The sequence below is a fragment of the Medicago truncatula genome, chromosome 2 (assembly GCF_003473485.1).
Source record: "Medicago truncatula cultivar Jemalong A17 chromosome 2, MtrunA17r5.0-ANR, whole genome shotgun sequence".
Taxonomy (NCBI): domain Eukaryota; kingdom Viridiplantae; phylum Streptophyta; class Magnoliopsida; order Fabales; family Fabaceae; genus Medicago; species Medicago truncatula.
In genome coordinates this window covers 48,241,358-48,261,334 of record NC_053043.1, presented here as the reverse complement: position 1 = coordinate 48,261,334, position 19,977 = coordinate 48,241,358, and the positions used below count along the sequence as shown (strand labels likewise).

At 33.4% G+C, this 19,977-nt stretch overlaps 2 protein-coding genes across 2 annotated transcripts; both read left to right on the top strand.

Annotated features, from left to right (window-relative positions):
- The first annotated feature begins 2,932 nt into the window (after positions 1-2,932).
- LOC11421475 (DNA topoisomerase 6 subunit B) lies at positions 2,933-11,155 on the top strand. Its single transcript, XM_003597432.4, has 19 exons — positions 2,933-3,167; positions 3,261-3,313; positions 3,409-3,506; positions 3,600-3,705; positions 5,517-5,654; positions 5,857-5,908; positions 6,016-6,080; positions 6,216-6,322; positions 6,387-6,489; positions 6,635-6,720; positions 6,803-6,999; positions 7,574-7,689; positions 7,819-7,904; positions 8,216-8,288; positions 9,509-9,600; positions 9,744-9,882; positions 9,971-10,065; positions 10,180-10,354; positions 10,860-11,155. Exons 1-19 carry the CDS (start codon positions 3,080-3,082, stop codon positions 11,004-11,006), a joined length of 2,016 nt encoding a protein of 671 aa, XP_003597480.1. The 5' UTR covers positions 2,933-3,079; the 3' UTR covers positions 11,007-11,155.
- Positions 11,156-13,400: 2,245 nt separating this feature from the next.
- Positions 13,401-18,934, top strand: LOC11435240 (glucose--fructose oxidoreductase). The gene is made up of 11 exons (XM_003597431.4): positions 13,401-13,781; positions 14,926-14,974; positions 15,156-15,173; positions 16,011-16,126; positions 16,200-16,313; positions 16,772-16,822; positions 17,368-17,456; positions 17,537-17,597; positions 17,724-17,798; positions 17,945-18,055; positions 18,311-18,934. The coding sequence occupies exons 1-11, from the start codon at positions 13,518-13,520 to the stop codon at positions 18,431-18,433; spliced, it is 1,071 nt and encodes a 356-aa protein (XP_003597479.1). The 5' UTR covers positions 13,401-13,517; the 3' UTR covers positions 18,434-18,934.
- The last annotated feature ends 1,043 nt before the right edge of the window (positions 18,935-19,977 follow it).

Genomic DNA, 19,977 nt, shown 5'->3' with positions numbered 1-19,977 from the left:
ACAATTGCCTATGGTTTTCGGGACATTTTCTAATGTTTTCATTTCGAGTCATGTATATCTTGTTTTCCCAGAACTAAGCATTTCTAGCGTGTTTTTGATGTAGTTCAAGGCAAAATTATGCAAATCGGCAAAGCAAAGCAAAAACAGGTTATTCATAAACTGTCATTCAGAGCAAACATATCAAATTGCACAAACTTGATATGGGAGATGATTGTCCATCATTACTCTTTTTTTCTTATCTTCTTTCTCCATTAACTTACTATTTTTTTTGTGGAGAGGGTTGTGGGAGATGATTGAAATTCAATCACAATGCATGGTGAATATGAGACACATCTCATATATATCAAACAATGAACACGTTTACAATCAATGTGGGACTACTATGATCACATCTCCTATGTGTGTCTATAATGTCTTTAGCCTTGTGTTTAACGTACTTATCACAACCTGTTCAACCACAGAGTTATTTAAATACAAGTCTCTAAAAAATACCCCATACTAAAACGTCTCCCTTAGCAAATAGTAATTAAAAGAATGTGAAACTCAAATAAAAGTTGTGTACGTAATTGTTCCTGTTATGTTATATACACATATGCTAGTAATATTTCTAGTGACAGATAACTAGTTAAGTAATTTTGTTTGTTGTCTTATTCTTCTTTGCTTAAAATAACGACAATAAAGATTTTATAGTGATAAACATGAAATGTATATGGTATTCTTGGTGTTAAATATTGTTGTTCATGTCTATTATTATGATTGTATGTTGCTAATAAGGTGCTATGTTAAGTTGTTATTTTGCAAGCATGTGTGGATAATATTTTCTGATATAAGATCAGATAGATTATGATAGTTTATATACTATAATTGGAAAGGTAGTTATGATATTTTTTTACTTACTGGATAAGTGTCAAAAATAATATCCATAAATTCAGATGTGTCTCACCGGAACCACCCCAGCTAGTCTGGGCACTAGTCCAGGTTCAGCTTCTACTTTCTTTGTAGCAAATCCAGCCATTATTAGAACCTCTCGCTTTTCCTGCGGATTTTGCCAAGGATTTAGGTCCCAAGTAAATGTAATATCTTCGTGGGTAATTGTTTCCTTAGGATTTTAGGATCCGTAGGAAAGATATATTCGCAGGAAGGTGGTAACATTATATGGGAAGTCTATAAAACCACCCACATAAAATATACAATTTTTACTCAGACTCTATAAAATTCATGGCTCCGTCACTGCCTATATAAGTTCACTGGATTTTGTGTGGTCGACAATCTATTTTATGGATAATCCCTTACTAACCAAGAATTCACCAACCTGAATGATACCTAACTATCAAGAATATCTCGATACATTCCTAGTTAGATATAAATTTTTGGATCACTTTTTCACAAGTGTGAAGGTTCTAATTCTAGGAAACATTGAGTAAGAATAATAATGTAGCCTAGCACATGGTGTATTGTCATATTACCTTAATGTAGGACGGTCTTCCCTTGTTAGTCAAAATTTTCCTACTACTTTTCCTTTATTATTTTTTCATTGGAAAAATTTCAAATTTTAGTAGATTTTATGTTGGAACTGAATTAGCCTTGAATCATTGACGTAACTTGTTAGTATGATAAAAAGATTTAAAAAATTCTATTTGTGATTAATAAGCATTTTTTCTTCACTTTAGAAGGTATAAGAAAGTTTTCCTTAAATTTCAAACGTCTAGAGGGAGTGTAGTGATTTAACATTAGTTGTCTTTTGGTAAAAAATTAAATTGAATTTGTGATTAATTGATAATTTAAATTGAATCTTCTTAATTAAAATAGAATGATCAATCGTGTTCCACTTACAACACTTGACATAAAAAATATTTGTCTCAATATGGGATGTTGCATGCATGTGGGTTGTACTATTTAGAAGAGACTTTGGTTCGCAAACCAAAATATACGCCTTTATATGAGTTATGACCAGAGTAAGGAATGGTAGTCATATAGAGCATAGGGGAAAAAACTAAGAATAAAAACCTTTTAGAAGCATTAACAAAAGTAAGTCAACTCAATCACAATTTGATTATGTTGCTATTCGATTTAATGGTAAAATAAGGATTTAAAGGCTTATCAAGTTATGAAGGACAAAAATGATAATTGACCTTCACACCTATTTTTCAAGAAGAGAAATGCTAGCACACAAATTTTAATCCAGACTTTTCAACACACTCTTTTTATCTGAGATGAAAAATCAATGATTTGAATGAGATGAAGATTAGTAAGAGAGAATCGGGAAAAAAGCTAGATTTGGAGGAACTAGGTGCAAAGAGAAGGCTTTAGGAGAAATCACGATCCTAGAATTAAGAGGTAGGTTCTCCTCTTTCATCCCTCATGCATGGGTTAGAGTTTTAACTACAGTGATTTGAGGATTTTGATGTGAGACCTACTTGGAGACTATTCTTCAAATGTTCAAGTCGAATCCTCCACAATCTTCACCTATCTATCTAAAATATAAAAAGATGCGAGACTTACTTATCTCAATGAATTTATACTATATAATAAGTGGTCTCTAATCATGTGAATCCTAAAATATGCATATAATAACTTTTCACACAATAATATGATCAGTAACCAATTCACATAAATAATAATTGTCGATCAACATAAAATTGATTCAAAAATAATTGAATTTGAACAAACAATTTTTATACTGTCAATTTTACGGACATTATAATGTAGCAGAAAAAAAAAATTAAAAAGATTGACATAAAGTGCAGTTGTGAGAAAGAAACAGGGAAAAAAAATACGGATCTGAAAGTGCAGTTGGCGGGAAATAATAGCTCAAAAATTAATACTACATCGACCAAAAAACATGGACCGTCGATCTCTCAAATCCGTTCTGCAGCAGCATCATCTACAATACGGATGACACCACTAGATCGCAGTCAAAACCAAAACCACTTTCAGATTTTTCAAAAACCCTAGTGTTACAGTTGCTGAATCGAGAATCATCACTCTCATTCTCAGATTCTGAATCTGAACTCAAATTCATTCAAATTCAGATTCAAAATCAAAATCAATATCATTCGATTTTTTGTTTGAAATCTCCATGGATGAAAACAGTGAAAGTCCAATTGAATCAAAGAAATCCAAATCCAAAACTCCGCGAAAACCTAAAGAAACTGTTCTCAAACAAAGTCTCTCTCTCTCTCTTGCAATTTCACTTTTCATTATCTTAATTTTCAACTGATTTTATTTTAATTTTTGTTTTTTTGGGTTGAAAATTGTAGAATCTCCAGCTGAATTCTTCGCGGAGAACAAGAACATAGCAGGATTTGATAATGTAAGTATAATTACATAATTTTATTTAGTATAATTGCATTTTTGTGATTTTTTTTCCTTGTTTGATTTATTGGACTTGCGTGGATTTGAATTCAGCCTGGAAAATCTCTATATACGACAGTTAGAGAATTGGTGGAGAATGCACTTGATTCGGCAGAGTCGATATCGGAGCTTCCTGTGGTTGAAATAACCATGTGAGTTTGCAACTACAAGTGTGTGGTTAATTGAATTTTTCAATGCATTGAATTAATTAATGGTTTAATTAAATGTGGATTTGGTTTTTGTAGCGAGGAGATAATTAAAAGCAAATTCAATTCTATGATTGGTCTAGTTGACCGTGAACGTGTTGATGCAGCATTGTACGATGATTTTGAAACTGCAAAGGCTCGTGAGGTGTGTTCAATTCTATTTTGCAGCTTTGATTGTTGGATTGATTGGAAACTAGGCTTAGGTGGTTTGAGTATGTAGAGAGAAATCCTATAGATTCTGTAGTAAGGAGAGTAGATCAGATGCAGGATAGCCAAATCACTAGAAAAGCAGAGTATAAGAGAAACTATTAAGAAAGATCTAGAGATTATTGAGCTGGATAGAAATATGGTTTATGATAGAACATTATGGCGTAATTTGATTCATATCGCCCGCCTCACTTAGGAGTTCATCTTTGCTCCATTTAACATTCCTCCATTTACTCCTTTTCAATGCATGGATAAATGACATATGTCAAAAATAAATCCAAGGGCTAATAATAAAATCTTAAAATAGAGACTAATTCATTTGAAACACCAATACCCATCTAGCTTCTTCCACTCATCAATATCCATGGCTGCCTCTCCCTTTTCCTCTCGCCGGTGCCGCCGCCGCCACCCATCACTTTCCTTCCGACAGCGGCCGGACAGTCACCGGAAGCCATGGAGAAGATGTAAAGGATCAAAACTGTATGGATAACATGTTTCTATTCTGCATCATCAAACTTTTCAACCAACAACCGAAACCCACACGCCAATTGATGCCTACTTGCTTGCTGATTTATAACTTCAGAATATGATAAATGTACAGAAATCAAATTCTACAGTCTATACTATTTCATTCAGTTCATAAACAAAATGAAGATTTATACAACACATATGAGATAAAAGGGGTAAATTGAAACTATTATCTGTGTACATCTCATCTTCACCCACCCCTAAAAAAATACAATTTGCTAGATTATTATTATTCCAAACAAAATTCTCTTTTTCAGCTTTCAAAAAACAAATCTAGAAGGGTTCCGATCAACAACTCCAGAAAACGGTGACCGTCCGGCAGCTATCGGAAGAAAAGAGGTGAGCGGCGGCGTGTTGGTTGCGGGATGGTGGAGTGATATTAGCATGACGCTGACAGCAACGAAGAATGGTGTGTGAGGCTAGGGAAGAGATACGCCGCTGGTATGGGCGGAGAGGGGTTCCGTCAGCAGCGGCGGCAATGATAATGGGGGAGGAAGATGGAAAGCTATGAGAGAACAGAACACGTGATTGCTTTCTATTTTTTTATTACCTGGATCCTTTTTGTTCTTCATCTTTTAATGATAACCGTTAGATTTAATTTTGCCATATGTCATTCATCTAAGTCTTGAAATGGGATAAATTGAGAAAACATAAATGGAGCAAAGATGGACTCCTCACTTAAAGGGATAAGGCTTGATTGTTGTTGTTGGATTTAGATATATTAGTATGGATCAAATGTATGGTTTGGATTGTATAAATTGTTCATTTGGTTATGGCATTAAATTTGACTATGCGTTTGGAATTGCGTTGGACTTCCATATATCTTGTCCAAAAACAATGTGACTGTGGTTTTATCAAAGCTACAAAGTGTAGCTTCATGTCTGATATATGCCCCAACCCTTTGGATTGAAGGCAAGTCTGCCTTCGATGTTTGTCACGGATACAAAACGGATACATGTTGTTAAATTCAATCATTTTTTTTTGTGTGGAGGGAGAATTCAATCACTTTTATTCTCTTAAGATATATCGATGTCTATGTGTTAGTGTTGTATCGAGTGTTTCTGTTTGTTTCAGTGCTTCATAAGCATCCATCAAGCATTCACTGAAAACGAACATGATTTAAAATTATGAATGGGTTTATACGATGCATACAACTTGGTGAAATAGAGTAGGTTTTCTATATATGGTTTTTTCTGTCTGACATTATATCTTCTTGCATAGAAACGATTAGCAAAAGAAGCTCGTGCTCAAGAATTACAAGCAAAGAATGCTGCCCTTGGAAAGAAAGTGAAAGATACTCCAGCTTCAAAGGGTATGAAGGGTCGAGGTGAGGCTTCATTTTACAGAGTTACATGCAAGGTGCACATTCTTTCTGCCTTACAATTACGCCTTTTTTTGTGCTTCTGTATTGATACCCATTGGTATTTATGTTTTGATTTTTATCCAATCTATAAAACTGTTTCATCTGATTTTGATACCCAATTTGAAAATACTCTCTTTTCCTGTGTTTATCTATCCCATTCCTGTACATTAAATGTAGCATGCTTGGTACTAATTTCAGGACAATGGAAAAGGAATGCCACACGATGACATCCCCAATATGTTTGGTCGAGGTCAGTTGGTAACCTGCTACCCGAGTTGTTTGTGAAACAACATTTCTTCAGTTTTTTTTGGTTGTTGCTAGTAACCTCACTGTCTGTACACTTGTCCATTCTTGTAGTTCTGTCTGGGACAAAGTATGGCTTGAAGCAGACTCGGGGAAAGTTTGGTCTTGGTGCGAAGATGGTACTGACAACAGGCACTAGATATATATATTTTCTCTCTATGTAGCATGCTTTTAACAGTTGCCAGCTTTTCACTTGAGTGTGAGTTACATACGTTTCGGGTGGTCTTATAGATCTGTGTTTTACATGTATGCAGGCACTAATATGGTCTAAAATGAGTACCGGACTTCCTATTGAGATCTCTTCATCAATGAAAAAGCAAAATTACATTTCATTTTGCAGGCTGGATATTGACATTCATAAGTATGTTTTCAAATATTATAATTAGATTGATATTCATTCTCCTAATCAACACGTCAATTATCAGGAATATTCCTCATGTACATTTACATGAAAAACGAGAGAACAATCAAAATTGGCATGGAGCTGAAATTCAAGTTGTCATAGAGGGTAACTGGACAACCTACCGCGTATGTAATTTAATTTGATGTTGTTTTATTAAATTTGCTGCAAACTCCAGATGTATTTAAGCAGTTCCATTTTCCAAAAGACAATGTTTTCATGTCTATATACTGAACACTTTTTTGTTAATATAAGCTCCTTTGTGCATTGCAGTCAAAAATATTGCATTACATGCGACAAATGGCTGTCATCACCCCTTATGCACAGTTTCAATTCAAATTTGTGTCAGATGCACCTGAGTATGTAAATATATCTATTCAGATTCTCCCCTCCAAGAACTGCTATGCACAATCATCTTATACCATCTGTTGTCTTCTGCAGCAAGAATGTCACTGTAAGGTTTGCTCGCAGAACAGATGTAATGCCACCCATTCCTTTGGAGACAAAACATCATCCATCCTCTGTTGATTTGCTTCTAATTAAACGACTTATTACTGAAACTTCGAAGCAGAACCTTTTGCAGTTTCTTCAGCATGAATTTGTAAATATCAGTAAACCCCATGCTGAAAGATTGATAGGTAAGGAAAATATTAATTTCATTGATAATTTGTTGTAGATTCTTTGTGATTCTTAATTGAGAGTGTATCATGCATTTCTTGTAAAGAAACATTTCTCATGGTATTTATGTGCTCAAGTTGAATGCTTGGATGCAGCCATGCATCAGTTAAAATTAATAAAACTGGTATTTTGTTTGTTTAAAGGAAAGATAATAAAAGTTTCTCGACCTGATAATAGTCAATTTTCCTTGATGTTTAAGCAATGTAAATGTGCGATATTTATGCGTAGAGAGAAGACATGCCTCACTTTCTTTGTTGATATTGGACCATGATAATGGTTAAGGTCCCTCTTTATTTTTATATTCACTTTTGTTTTAATGAATTAGTAATGAGCTAGGTTGCCTGCTGCAGTTCTGTTGTATGTAGACGCTTTTGTCCCCAAGGCTGAGATGCTTTGAATAACTGCTGAGATTTCAGTAAATTAGTAACAGTTAATTTGGCTCATAAAGTTGATATTCAGTATTCACATATTTCAATGTGCATATTCTAGATCCCAATTTGTTATCTACTACACTCTTTACCTTTTCTTTTTCAGGAGAAATGGGTCCAGATTTCAGTTCAAAAATGGCTGTGAAGTCTCTAACATCACAGCAATTAGTACGCATTCATCAGTTGTTTCGTCAAGCCAAATTTGACGATCCTAGTGGTCATGTAAGTGATGAAGTCTATTAGTGGCCCATTTACTATTCATTCATCAAACTCTGTTCCACAATTAACTTTTTTATTATGTTACTTATGTCTACTCATGTCATTGTTTATGTCCTTCCTATCTATTATCAGTGTCTTAGCCCTGCTGGCGAATACAACCTTCGACTAGGAATTATAAAAGAGCTTCACCCAGACATGGTTGCAACATATTCAGGCAGGTTGTGATTCAATATCAAAGTTTTGTTAGATCTTACTCTCACCGTCACCTCAAATTATTGCTTCTTGTACCTTATATATGTTTTAATTAACCATTATTTTTAATCCTTCTCGCTGTGGACCATCATGGGCATTTAGCTTACTTTCTATAATTCTATCTGATCTTTCTGACTATGTTTTGAGGGGTTAGGGATGCCCCTATGCTAGAGGTCCATTAGAGATTTCTCAATGTTAGCTATGTGCTTTGCTTGACTTTTCTGGTAGTAGATAATTCGGTATGCATAAAAGTTGTTCTCTTGTGACTACTGCACAGTGCTCAAGTTTTTGAAGGCCACCCGTTCATTGTCGAAGCAGGAGTCAGTGTAGGTGGAAAAGATGTCAAGCAAGTTAAGTTTCGCTTCCAGCAATATCTATGTTAGACAGCAGTTTAGTTTGAAATTCATGTATGTGCTAAAAATATCAACAAAAAAAAAATCCTGAAAAAATAGTGTAGTGTTAAGTTACTTTGGTCTTATCAAAGCATACCGAAAGGCCTCCACAATTAACCTGCATAAGTGAGGTTTGGAAGCACGTCAGTACCATACTTAGCTTGTAATTACCGACTGTAGGAAAAGAAATGTCCTTTGCTTTTGCTATGTTTGCTCCTTTTTCACAGATCCCTTATGTATTCTGATTAAGTAGAAAAGTACCATCATGAAGCTGTTTGACCTCAACTCCCAAAAAGTAATCGAGAGATCCTAGGTGTTTTAAGTGCAAATTATGCACGAAGCTCGTTGATCAAATCATTAAAAAGAGAAGCTTAAGATCCAATAGTAATAGTGCCATCTATATAGCTAAAACATAGAGACAAGTGGTAGCAATGAGAGAAGGAATAAAGAGGTAGCACACTAGTAGAAATGAACTCAACTTGTCACCAGGCAGATATAATCCGCTCATACCAAACATGAGGTGTTTGTACAAGGCCATAGAGAGCCTTGTTAAGTCTGCAAACCCATAATATATCGAGTGCTTCAAACTTCAGAGGTTACATTATGTAAATCTCTTCATGAAGATCCCCATTGGGAAAGACATTATTAACATCACTATGCTAAATGGCCCATCTACTGGTTAGTGCCGAAGTTAGAATTACCCGAGCCTGGGAAAAGTCTGTGGAATTGAGTTGCTGATAAAATTTTGCAACCAGGGGAGCTGTGCACTTATATGGTAGCTGAATGTCTCTAGCTAAGTTTTTTACAGTAGTCGAATGTCTCTAGCAAAGTTGTGACATCCGTTCCTCTTCTACATAACAGAACTTGCCGACTCCGCACATTTTATCAATTCAGTTACCGTGGTTATGATTATGTTATGCTTAGTGAGCTAGGTAGCTTATCTTAGGTTGTCTCTGTGTAAACCTGCATTGTACATACAAGCTGTTATGAAGTCATTTTCACTAATTATCTGATTCTATTCTTCTCAAGTTCTCTCTTCAATGCTCATTCACTTTTATAGTTAAAAGCTTGCTAAAACTCTATGAAGAGCTAGTTATACAGTGATGTGTCGTTGTACTTTTAAACAATAGTAATTTAGTAATGGTTTGTCCTGAAAAATATACAATACTTGCTTTCAGGGTTTGAATATATTTCGTTTTGCCAATAGAATTCCACTACTTTTCGAGCAAGGTGCAGATGTTGTCACCAGGACTGCGCTTAAAAGAATCAAGTAAGTACGCACAGAAGCATATGGTTTCCCCTTGACTTTCTAATTTTGAGATGAGGTCACAGAATAAGTGTCAATAATTGCTTTACAAAGTTCTCTAGCAATCACAACACAAGAATAACAAGTGAAACTTAATACTTTTTCAGCTGGAGTAGTTACAAAATTAACCAGGTACAAGACAAGATTGGTGTCTTTGTAAGTATCGTGAGCACAAAAATCCCATTTAAAGGAACTGGAAAAGAATACATTGGAGATGACATAACGGAGATTGCTTCTGCTGTCAAGGTTTGAAGTTTGTAGTTAACAAATTTTCAATTTTAGCAATGATAAGCAAGCAAGCTAATGCTATTTTTTTTTTTGCTATTATTTCCAGTCTGCCATTCAACAATGTTGTATCCAATTAAAATCCAAGATTATGAAAAGGATACAGGCCCGTGAGCAGCAGGAGAGGAAACGAAATCTAAGCAGGTAGGCATAAGTTTAATTTGTCCCATAATTTCAGGAATCAATTGAATGATGCTGCACTTGCTTCTGCTTTTAGTTTGGTATGAATTATGATATATGGTTCCTACCAATTGGCAGGTACATTCCTGATGCTAGTGGTGCATTTTATAATGTTTTGAAACAAATGTTACCATTAAATCCATCAAAGAAGAGTCGTTATGGGGATGATGATGTAGAACTGCTAAGAAAAATCTCTGAGGATTTGGTTACTAAAGAAACATTTAGCGAAAAGCTTGCTAAACATGTTGAACAGGTATTTCCCTCTTAACTGTTTTTTTTTTTTTTTTTTTTTTTTTTTTTTGTGTGAAAATTTCAGTTTTTTCACAATATACAAACTAAAAGGGCAAACCACAACCTAACTAGATGGAAACTGTTGGAGCGACAGTTAAAACTAATCTAGCGGAACATCTCTTGGTTGTTTGTCTTGGATCACATCCACTAATCCAGCTTAAGTTGAAATCTAGATCTAGTTATTGCTGTAGCTAGCGGCAGCTTGAAGAGCTACAAATTAGCCTGATAAAATTTTCTACAAGACTTTATAACGTTCTCTTGTTCAGGATTTTTCCCCTTAAAACCCGGATCATGTGATGAACTGCTTATAGGTTTTATCCGAGTCCATCTTTCAGATCAATAGTGGGTAGTTGCAATAGCTTTGACGAAATCAACAAATGGAGCTTTAGGCAATACCTCTAGGATAGTCTCCTGTTGCTTGGATTTGAATACGTTGCTGAAATTTTGTATGTAACGTGAATATGCAGGTTGATTATGAAATGGCATTGGAGTTTGCCACACAGAGTGGAGTAAGCGAGGAACCCAGGGAAACAATATACATACAAGCATTGGACGCTGAAAATAAGACAATTGACTTACATGCTCCAATTTTTGTTTTCAGAGTCTTTCAGTAGATTTAGAAAATTGATTTGATAATCAAAAGAAATGTGTGGAATTGATTTTTCAAATTAAATTTATATCACAGTACATAAAAGACATTTGTTGTATCAATTCTTTTTATTTGTAGGAAATGGCATAAGATTTAATAAGATATTTCAGTGGATTCTGAAAGTGTTTATGCGTACATCATAATTAAACTACCCTAAAGTCTAAACTGACCAAGTTATTAAATTTTATACTTACTTGAGAAGTAAGCATACACATTCATACATCTTGATGACTCACAAACGAATTGGCCTGGAATTGCTGGTGCTTGATGATGTCGTAATATGCATTTTTCGTTGGGGCCAAACTTGATTAAAATTGTTTATTAACTGATTTGTTCATGATAAGGAAGTAAATTTACAGTTAACTTACAGATGGAATATGTGTTTAAATTTCAGTTTGAGTGAGTAAAAGTGTGATTGATTTGAAACCCATTAAACAAATTCATTTCTCTATTATTGAATTGAATAGGGTTATAAGTTGTTTTGGAGAAATAGTTTGTCCAAAATTATAAGTTGTTTCACAATACACCTTTCGTTCCAAAATATAAGTAAATTTGACTTTTTAGGTTCATTCAATTAATGATGTATGTGGTTCATAAGTCAAATTTGCTTATATTTTGGAACGGATGGAGTACTGATGAAGCATTAAATGCTACTTTTTGTACTATACCATCAACTATTTATTTTCTTTTCTTTCAATTCCTTAATTTATATTTCCTATACCGTTAATGAAGGATAATTTTGTAAAATGACTTATAATTTATCTTTTCCATACAATATTAATTACACTTCTTAATTTGTGTAAAATGATCAATACGTCATATAATTTAGTGCAGATGGAATACTTAGTTTTTGTCAACTAATTATTCAAACGTGAAAGATATATTAATTAATAATCATTTTCCGTTCATGAATAATTAATCATTTACACGTTATTATCAAAAGAGAAATGATATATGTACAACCATTTTTTCACAACTTTTGGACAACTTTCTCTCTCATACTCACATGATGCTCTTATCTTCTCTCTATTGTTTTTGATCAATAAGAATAGAGAAAAACAAGGTTGTCAACAAAGTTATCATCAAATAGATGTCCAAATATCATTACTCTTATCAAAAAGTGTTACGGATTGATTAAAATGCAAGTCGGCTGATGACTATTATTGTTGTTGTTGAGGAGGGAAACAAACTTAATTTATTTCATCTGCAATCAAAATACAGTTACATGTCAGGACATCACTAAACATACGAGAGCCAACTATACAAATGGTATACGGCTACCATGAATACCATCACTATAGTGTACATACGAAACCTATTGAGTGTTTTCAAATTAGAGATTAGAGAGATACCTCATAAAGAGTAAGGAACTATCTTCATTCTTACATATACTAAACGTGGGAAACTTGTCTTCTTCATCCCCACTATTGTCACCTCATTGCATTTGAGATGCAAATGAACAGCTATGAGATGCAAACGTGGGAAACTCTTGTCACCTCATTAATGTAGTGTTAATTGTTAAATGTGTCAATTTGGTTTCTTAACTTGACAAAGTTACCATAAGTTGGTTTCATTCGATAAAATACACATAAAAGGTAGTAGTTTGTTCTGATTTGGCAAATCCAATCTGGCATGGAAAAAAGGTTATTTGATTGCGCTTTCTTCTTCCCCAAATTTTCTAACATTTTTGTAAATACAAATCAGGATGTCTAACAATCGTCGCTTTTCATGAAGCTCACAAGTAGAATCCTCCAAAATCTAAACAATAATTATACCACTGATACAGTTTGTCGGTGCTTGGATGTTGGTGTGGGGACATGCACAATCAAACAAACATGCCTGTTTTATTTGAGTAAAAAACATACACATTCAAAGAAAACCATAAACCCAAAATGCAAAATGTAATCATATAAGAACATTTCCACAATAACAATTACCATAATTGGATTGAATTAACGGAGTGCGAAAGAAAAGACCAATATGTATTAATGTTTTCAAGTTAAGGAACTATACCAACACTCTTCAAAGTTAAATGATAACCAACTTACATTTAAAAAATAACTTTAGAGAAAAAAGTAATTAAGGTGAAATCCAACTCCTCACAATTTGATGATTATCTACGTTTTGTTCTACATTTAGAACAACTAAAATTGATTCTGAAGATATATTTAGTTGCTCTGAAGTAAAAATTATTTTTGACTTTAAAATTAATTCTAGCTAGAAGATATAATTTATAGCTTTTGAGTAAAAATATGATTTATGATTTTTTTATTAAATTTATTGTTCAACTAAATTTTACATTAATATATAAAACACATAAGTAATTTTATATTCAATTCATAAAATCAATTTTTTATCGACAAATATATTGTATTTCTTCTCTCATTACTAAGCTTAATCTAGTTTCATTAATTTTCACTTCACTAAGCTTAATACAGGAATTGGATTGGATCGAAATCGGTTGATAACATTAACAATGGCTCCAATACAAATCGCGATTCTAGGAGCAGGTACATTTGTGAAGCATCAATACCTTCCAAGACTCTCGGAGATCTCACATCTCTTCAATCTCAAATCCATTTGGAGTCGAACTCAAGATTCTGCAAATGCTGCTGTCGAAATAGCTAACAAGCTTTTTGGTGGAAACGTGGAATCTAAATTTGGAGATAACGGTCTCAATGATATTATTCAAGATTCTTCCATAACTGCTGTTCTTGTCGTTTTGGCTGGACAATATCAGGTTCCATTCATAACTGCTTTTTCAAAACTCATCATTGGATAACTAACTTTTGTCATATTACTTAAAATTGAATTGTATTTATTCTCTAAAGTTATTGATATTCATATATGTAAACACTAGTGAACGACCAAAATGACGTAAACTAAGGTTTTGTTTGGTAAAAAATAGTGAATAGCTGATAAGCTAGCTTATATCAGGTGAGCTTATAACGAATAGTTCATAAGCTAGCTTATATCACGTGAGCTTATATAGGATAGCTGATAGCGGATAATCTAGCTTGTTCAATTTGTAGTGTTTGGTAAAATTAGCAGTTGAACTAGCTTATAAATATGAAATGATATAAAAGTGCTACATTTAATTAATATTTAATTTTTTCAATTAAGATTAGAGGGGTAAAATTGAGATAAATAATGATAAGCTATAATCTACTTGAATTAGCTTGACAAAACCGCTATAAGCTAATAAAAATAAGCTATAAGCTTGTGAGAAAGTGACAATTACCAAACATGTATTTTTTAGTCAAATGAGCTTATAAGACATAAGCTTTAAGCTCAAAAATGGGTCTTGTCAAACAGACCCTTAGTTTCAAATTTATCCCCGACATTACCAATTTAATGTCATTATTATAGTCATTCCAAATACTAATAAAGGTACGAACTTGATTAACATTTTGCAATTTCATGGATCATTTTGAAATCATGGTAATGTGCGTGTAAAGGACTAGGTTCAATCAATTTTAAGGACTAAATTGGTTATTTACTTGCGATCATTTTGAATTTTCTTTAATTTTAGGGACTAAGTTGACACTATTTTACAATTTGAAGGACTAGATTTTGTATTCACTTAATTAATCAAATATATAGTGGTGGGTTACAATACGTCAATGAAACTCCAAGGGATTGGTCTAGTGGTAAAAACACAGGTGTTGGATCCGGAGGTTTTGGGTTTAAGCTCTGCCAGTGCCCCTGGAGGGAGGTAAATATAAATACCTATGTAAGTGGAGCCCTAAGGTCTTCTTTGCCTTGGACCGAGACACTGCCCCTCACCCTAAACTTTTTGGGGAAAAAAAGAGTCATTGGAATGATGTTTTTTGCTGGAGTTTATTTTTCAGGCATTTTTGTTAACAAATTATCAATTCTTGCAGGTTGACATCTCACTCAAATTGTTAAAGGCTGGTAAACATGTTCTTCAAGGTAATGATTGTTGCAAATGTTGTGTGTGTGCGCGCACGCTTGATTGGCCACTACTCATTATCCTACTGCATTGACACTTGCTACTATTACTTTTATCATGAATCATTTTGTGCCACGGACTAAATTCCCCTTTATTTGGATGTATTGTATGTATTGGGCGACTGATTTGATGGATATGAAGAGAAACCGGCAGCATCTGGTAAGTAGCAGCTATAACTTTATATTGTACTATGCATCTATTATCTACTTTTGTATATAAATCATTTTTCTTTTATGGAGCAAGTCATAAGAGCATTGTCTTGTTTTTGCATGATTCTATGAAAACTATAGACCATGCTTTCTTCAAACGCATGCGATCACTTGATTATATTGCTAACTTAATTTAGGATGCTTCTCTTCCTTATCTTCCAAGATTCTGTTAACCTAATTAAGATGATATTTGAGGAAAAACATATTGAACGTAAGTACAATGTAATAATACCGAAATCAAAATGAAATTTGTTGTATTTAACCACACTTGAGGACCTGCACACTTTCTAATGCTAACTACTTATCTAGTGGAATTTTCTTTATTTAGTTCAAAATGTAAGTCAAGAAAGATGTCACTCTTTTACTGACGGGGTACTATTGCAAGTTACATTCTAGTCTTGCAGCAGTTTCGGTGGGGTTTTGTGAAGGAAAAAAAGTAAGAAAAGAAAGAAATATTTGAAATAACACGAAAGAGGGTGATATAACTGCTTACTTGATGCGATAGCCAGCCAAGCCTATTTGTAGCAATCATGAGCCAAGTATTAAGTCGCACACTAGCTGGATTACGGAATTTCAGCAGGGATTGTCATTAACCATCCCATCTCACTTATGTAATGAAAGGCCGATGATACTTAGTAGTGACTTGGAAAAACACTTTACCCTCTATCACATTGATAACTTTCATATTAGCTGATCACATATATTATTTGCCTTTCTATTAGATGGAAAGTTGCAGTTACCTTATTCTAAACTCTTAGCATGATTATATATTAATCTGATACTGCAGGTATAAATGAGTTGGAAACTGCATTATCTAACTACAAATCGATTTCTGCTGATGCTCCTGGGCAAATAATTTGGTCTGTGGCTGAAAATTATCGTTTTGAGCCTGCCTTAGTTGAGGTATTTGTTTCTGTTTGACATTTTAACCTATGAATCTGGCTGTCGATTCACATAATTTTTTTTTTTTTGCCAGGGAAAGAAACTAATTGCTGACCTTGGGAAAATGATGAGTGTGCAAGTTATTATAGAAGGATCAATGAACAGTTCAAACCCGTATTTCTCAAGCTCTTGGAGGCGCAATTTTACTGTATGTGCTTTGTAATTAAGTTAGACAATCTGTATTTGTTAAGTTCAGGGGAGCATTTGTCCTAGCTTTGAATCACTTAATCAACTCTACAATTCTGGCATAAAAACGAAGGGGAAAAATTCACTTTATGATTTAATAATTGAAGAATATTTATCCTAAAACCACAAACTTTATGAAAGTAAAGAAAGACTAAGGTTGAGATTTCTTTCTCAGATATGAAATCTTTTTAGTTTAGATCACATGGCCAGTGGAGTACTGAGAAAGTCAAACCTATATTCATTAACATTCAGTTCATCACGGTTTTATGTATTTCCTTATACCTGGTTATACTAGCATGACTAATTAAAATTCTGAAATTCTTATTAACTTCCCTTACATGTAGCACAGCAGTTTAATCTTGTTTTCTCTCAACATTATTTGGTTCCTTATGTTAAGGTATCATTTTTTCTTTCTGGCAGGGAGGCTTCATTCTTGATATGGGTGTGCATTTCATTGCAGGGTTAAGAATGGTAATATTAAAGTTTTTACTGTATAATTCACAAACTACTTTTATTCATTAACTCCCGTTCTTTTGTATTTTGTAGCGCAATTTATGGTGCTGATAAACTCTGATTATCGTTGGTCTAATCAACTGGGACACTTTGGCATTTGAATATTAAATTATGAATGATTCACTCTTTACAAAAACTCTTATTAATGTTTAATGCTTTTCTGCCAAAATAAACTTGAGTATGGAAAAGCAATTGCTTGTATGATTTAAACTTTTTGTGAAAGAATGTATTTTGAAATGTATTTAGTTTCACACTTCATGGAATGCATGAATCGTGAAAGAGAACTGCTTTCATTTTGGCACCAATTTGAGGATCAATCTGTAAAGTTGCTTATGATTCTAGAAGTTGATGAAATTTCCTGTCTACTTAGGAAGTCAAAAGATGAAAAGAATTAATGGACAGATCTGAATCTCTGATACAGAGTTACTTTTCTATTAGAAACTTAGTAATTAGGCTTACTTCTATACAATGATTTGATGGTGGTATCCTTTTACTCTCGACAGCTTGTTGGATGTGAGGTGGTTTCAGTTTCAGCTATGACATCTCATGTGGATTTTACCTTACCACCACCAGATAATATATCATCTGTCTTGTAAGCCTCTATTTTCCAGAAATAACTTTACAAATACTCGACCAGAAGTTTGAAAATATTGTTGGAATGTTTATCCTCAGTCATTTGGAGAATGGATGTTCGGGAGTATTTGTAATGGTTGTCTCCTCCAGATCACCCAAGGCATGTGGTAAATGATCGTTCATATTACAAAAACACACACGTGCTACACATCCCAAACAGTAGATATGCTCGTAACTCAATTATTTGTTCTTGCAAGTCTTTACTCATGGAATTGAACAATTATAGATCTTGTGGCGTGTTGTTGGCATGAATGGAACCCTTCAGATTGAGCGTGGATTCCAAGGACAACATGGTTACCTGGTATGTACTTACAGTTACAGGTTTTCATAAATAATATCTTCGGTATGATCTGAGCTTTTCCTTCAATATCCACTTAATTTGCAATTTCTTCAACCAAATCACTTTCCATTATCTTCATTACTGTCTGACGTTATGATACTATATAGATTTCATTATATGATGCTCATGGAGAATGCAAAAGTTCCTTTTTCCCATTCAGTGGAGTAACTGAAGAGTTAAAAGCTTTTTTCAATGATGTTTCTGAAAACACCCTCAAGGTAATTAGATTCTTGCAAATGCTTCCTCAGTTCTACCTTCTAATTTTTTAGATCCATTACGAATTCCTCGTATATATCTTTGTTCATCGTGTTCATTTCTTATCCTCAATTATATATCCAAACTTACCACAAACAGTTGATTCAGAGAATTTCATATACACATAATAATCAATACATGTACATGTATACAATAATTAAAAAAAAACAGTTCATGCTGGGAGGTATTCTCTAGTCTAATTCACTTCCATTTTGCAGAAGGGTAGTCAGCCTGAGCATCGCCTCTCTTTTGTCGAGGGTGCGAGAGATGTTGCTCTTTTAGAGGCAATGCTTGAGTCTGGATCAAAGAAGGGCGAGCTAGTTCATGTGAAAAAGTTTTGATGTAATCATAGAACTCTTTGCATGGCCTCTTCATTCAATATCTACAGATATTTATATCGAGTTTCCAAAAAAAAAAAGAATCTACAGATATTTACCAAGTGAAGATGAACAAGTCCATGGATCAAGCAGGGAGATCAATGTGATTGGATGAAGTTATAGGATTTGTATACATTTATTGAAATTATGACTGGTATGCTCATGCTGATGCATCTGAAACTTCTAATATCTCGAGGCTAAGTATTTGAAATAATGCAATGTAAGTTGAATTTTTAGTGTCCCATGCATCTGTTGATACAGGGACAAATTAGGTGCTCTCATATTTTCTTTTACTACACGGCAAATCTTGCGTGTTTGTGCCCAAAAGAAAATGCTAATCTTGGGCACAAATCAACTTTTCATCTTGATTCATGAACTTTGTTTAGTTCAATCGGATGTAAACTTGACAAGTTTTGAGAACTTGATAGAATTTTATCATGCAGATTATGATTGTTTTGAAGTCTATTATTATGCATTTTTTATTTTTGTATCGTTTCATAAGATTTTTCATTTCTTGGTCCTTGAAGCCATACACCAACTTCAATAATGAAAGACTTTGTAGTTTTTGTTTAATGACAAACATAATCAGAATCTTGGAACCAATGATTACGGGAGACACCATGGTATGATGCTATGTCTTAGCACACTGCCACACCTTGATTATGTACCCTTTTAAGACTGAATCAAGCATGAAATTTTTATATTTGTTATAGAAATGTCTCCTTTTGTTTTGTTTTGATATATGTAGAAATGTCTCTTTCATTAAAAAGGTACCATTTGTCAATGCATCTAATATACTTTTGGAGTATATTCTTGTTTGAGTCATAGCGAAAACGAAAACGTAACGGCCTGCTAAAATCATGGTGGGACACTAAAGTATACCGTTTAACTCAATAATTAACTTATATACACATTCATAATCATCATTTATTTATTTGACTTGTTTTTTTATTTACAAATTTATTTGACTTGTTAATAAGCTAATGTCAGTGTTTTGTTATAAGAGTTTACTTTATTTTTATACATTTATATGTCCAGTTACAGTTCAGCAACTAAAAAATTCTGGAAAAGAAAAACTCAACTCTCAAGCTACAAATGGGAAAGAAAAAAAATTATCCGATATATTGTATCCCCCGTGTATTTTTAATTTCTCTCATTTTATTTTATCTTATTTTTTACTCCATCCATTTCAAAATATATGTCGCAGTCAATCACTGCACACATGCTAATACACAACTTTGACCGTAAATATATTTAATTATATATAATAAAAAATTATAAAATTTTGAAAATATTTATCGAGATAAATCAAACATCTTTCATGCTAACATTTGTATTTATATATTAGTTAAAAAATATGATCAAAGTAAACTATATGAATAGTGCACATTTTAAAATTACGACATGTATTTTGAAATGAAGGGAGTATTATATATATGTAATTATATTTCCTACAATAAGTTAATATTAAACAATATGACCAAATAATAGGACTCAAGAATATCCCG

Excerpts from the sequence above, each read along its gene's own strand:
- LOC11421475 (XM_003597432.4), top strand. The coding sequence starts at position 3,080 with ATGGATGAAAACAGTGAAAGTCCAATTGAATCAAAGAAATCCAAATCC. Across the intron at positions 6,081-6,215 it reads TTGGTCTTGGTGCGAAGATG|GCACTAATATGGTCTAAAAT; the intron begins GTACTGACAACA and ends ACATGTATGCAG. Across the intron at positions 6,323-6,386 it reads CTGGATATTGACATTCATAA|GAATATTCCTCATGTACATT; the intron begins GTATGTTTTCAA and ends GTCAATTATCAG.
- LOC11435240 (XM_003597431.4), top strand. The coding sequence starts at position 13,518 with ATGGCTCCAATACAAATCGCGATTCTAGGAGCAGGTACATTTGTGAAG. Across the intron at positions 17,799-17,944 it reads AAGGACAACATGGTTACCTG|ATTTCATTATATGATGCTCA; the intron begins GTATGTACTTAC and ends GATACTATATAG. Across the intron at positions 18,056-18,310 it reads TTTCTGAAAACACCCTCAAG|AAGGGTAGTCAGCCTGAGCA; the intron begins GTAATTAGATTC and ends TCCATTTTGCAG.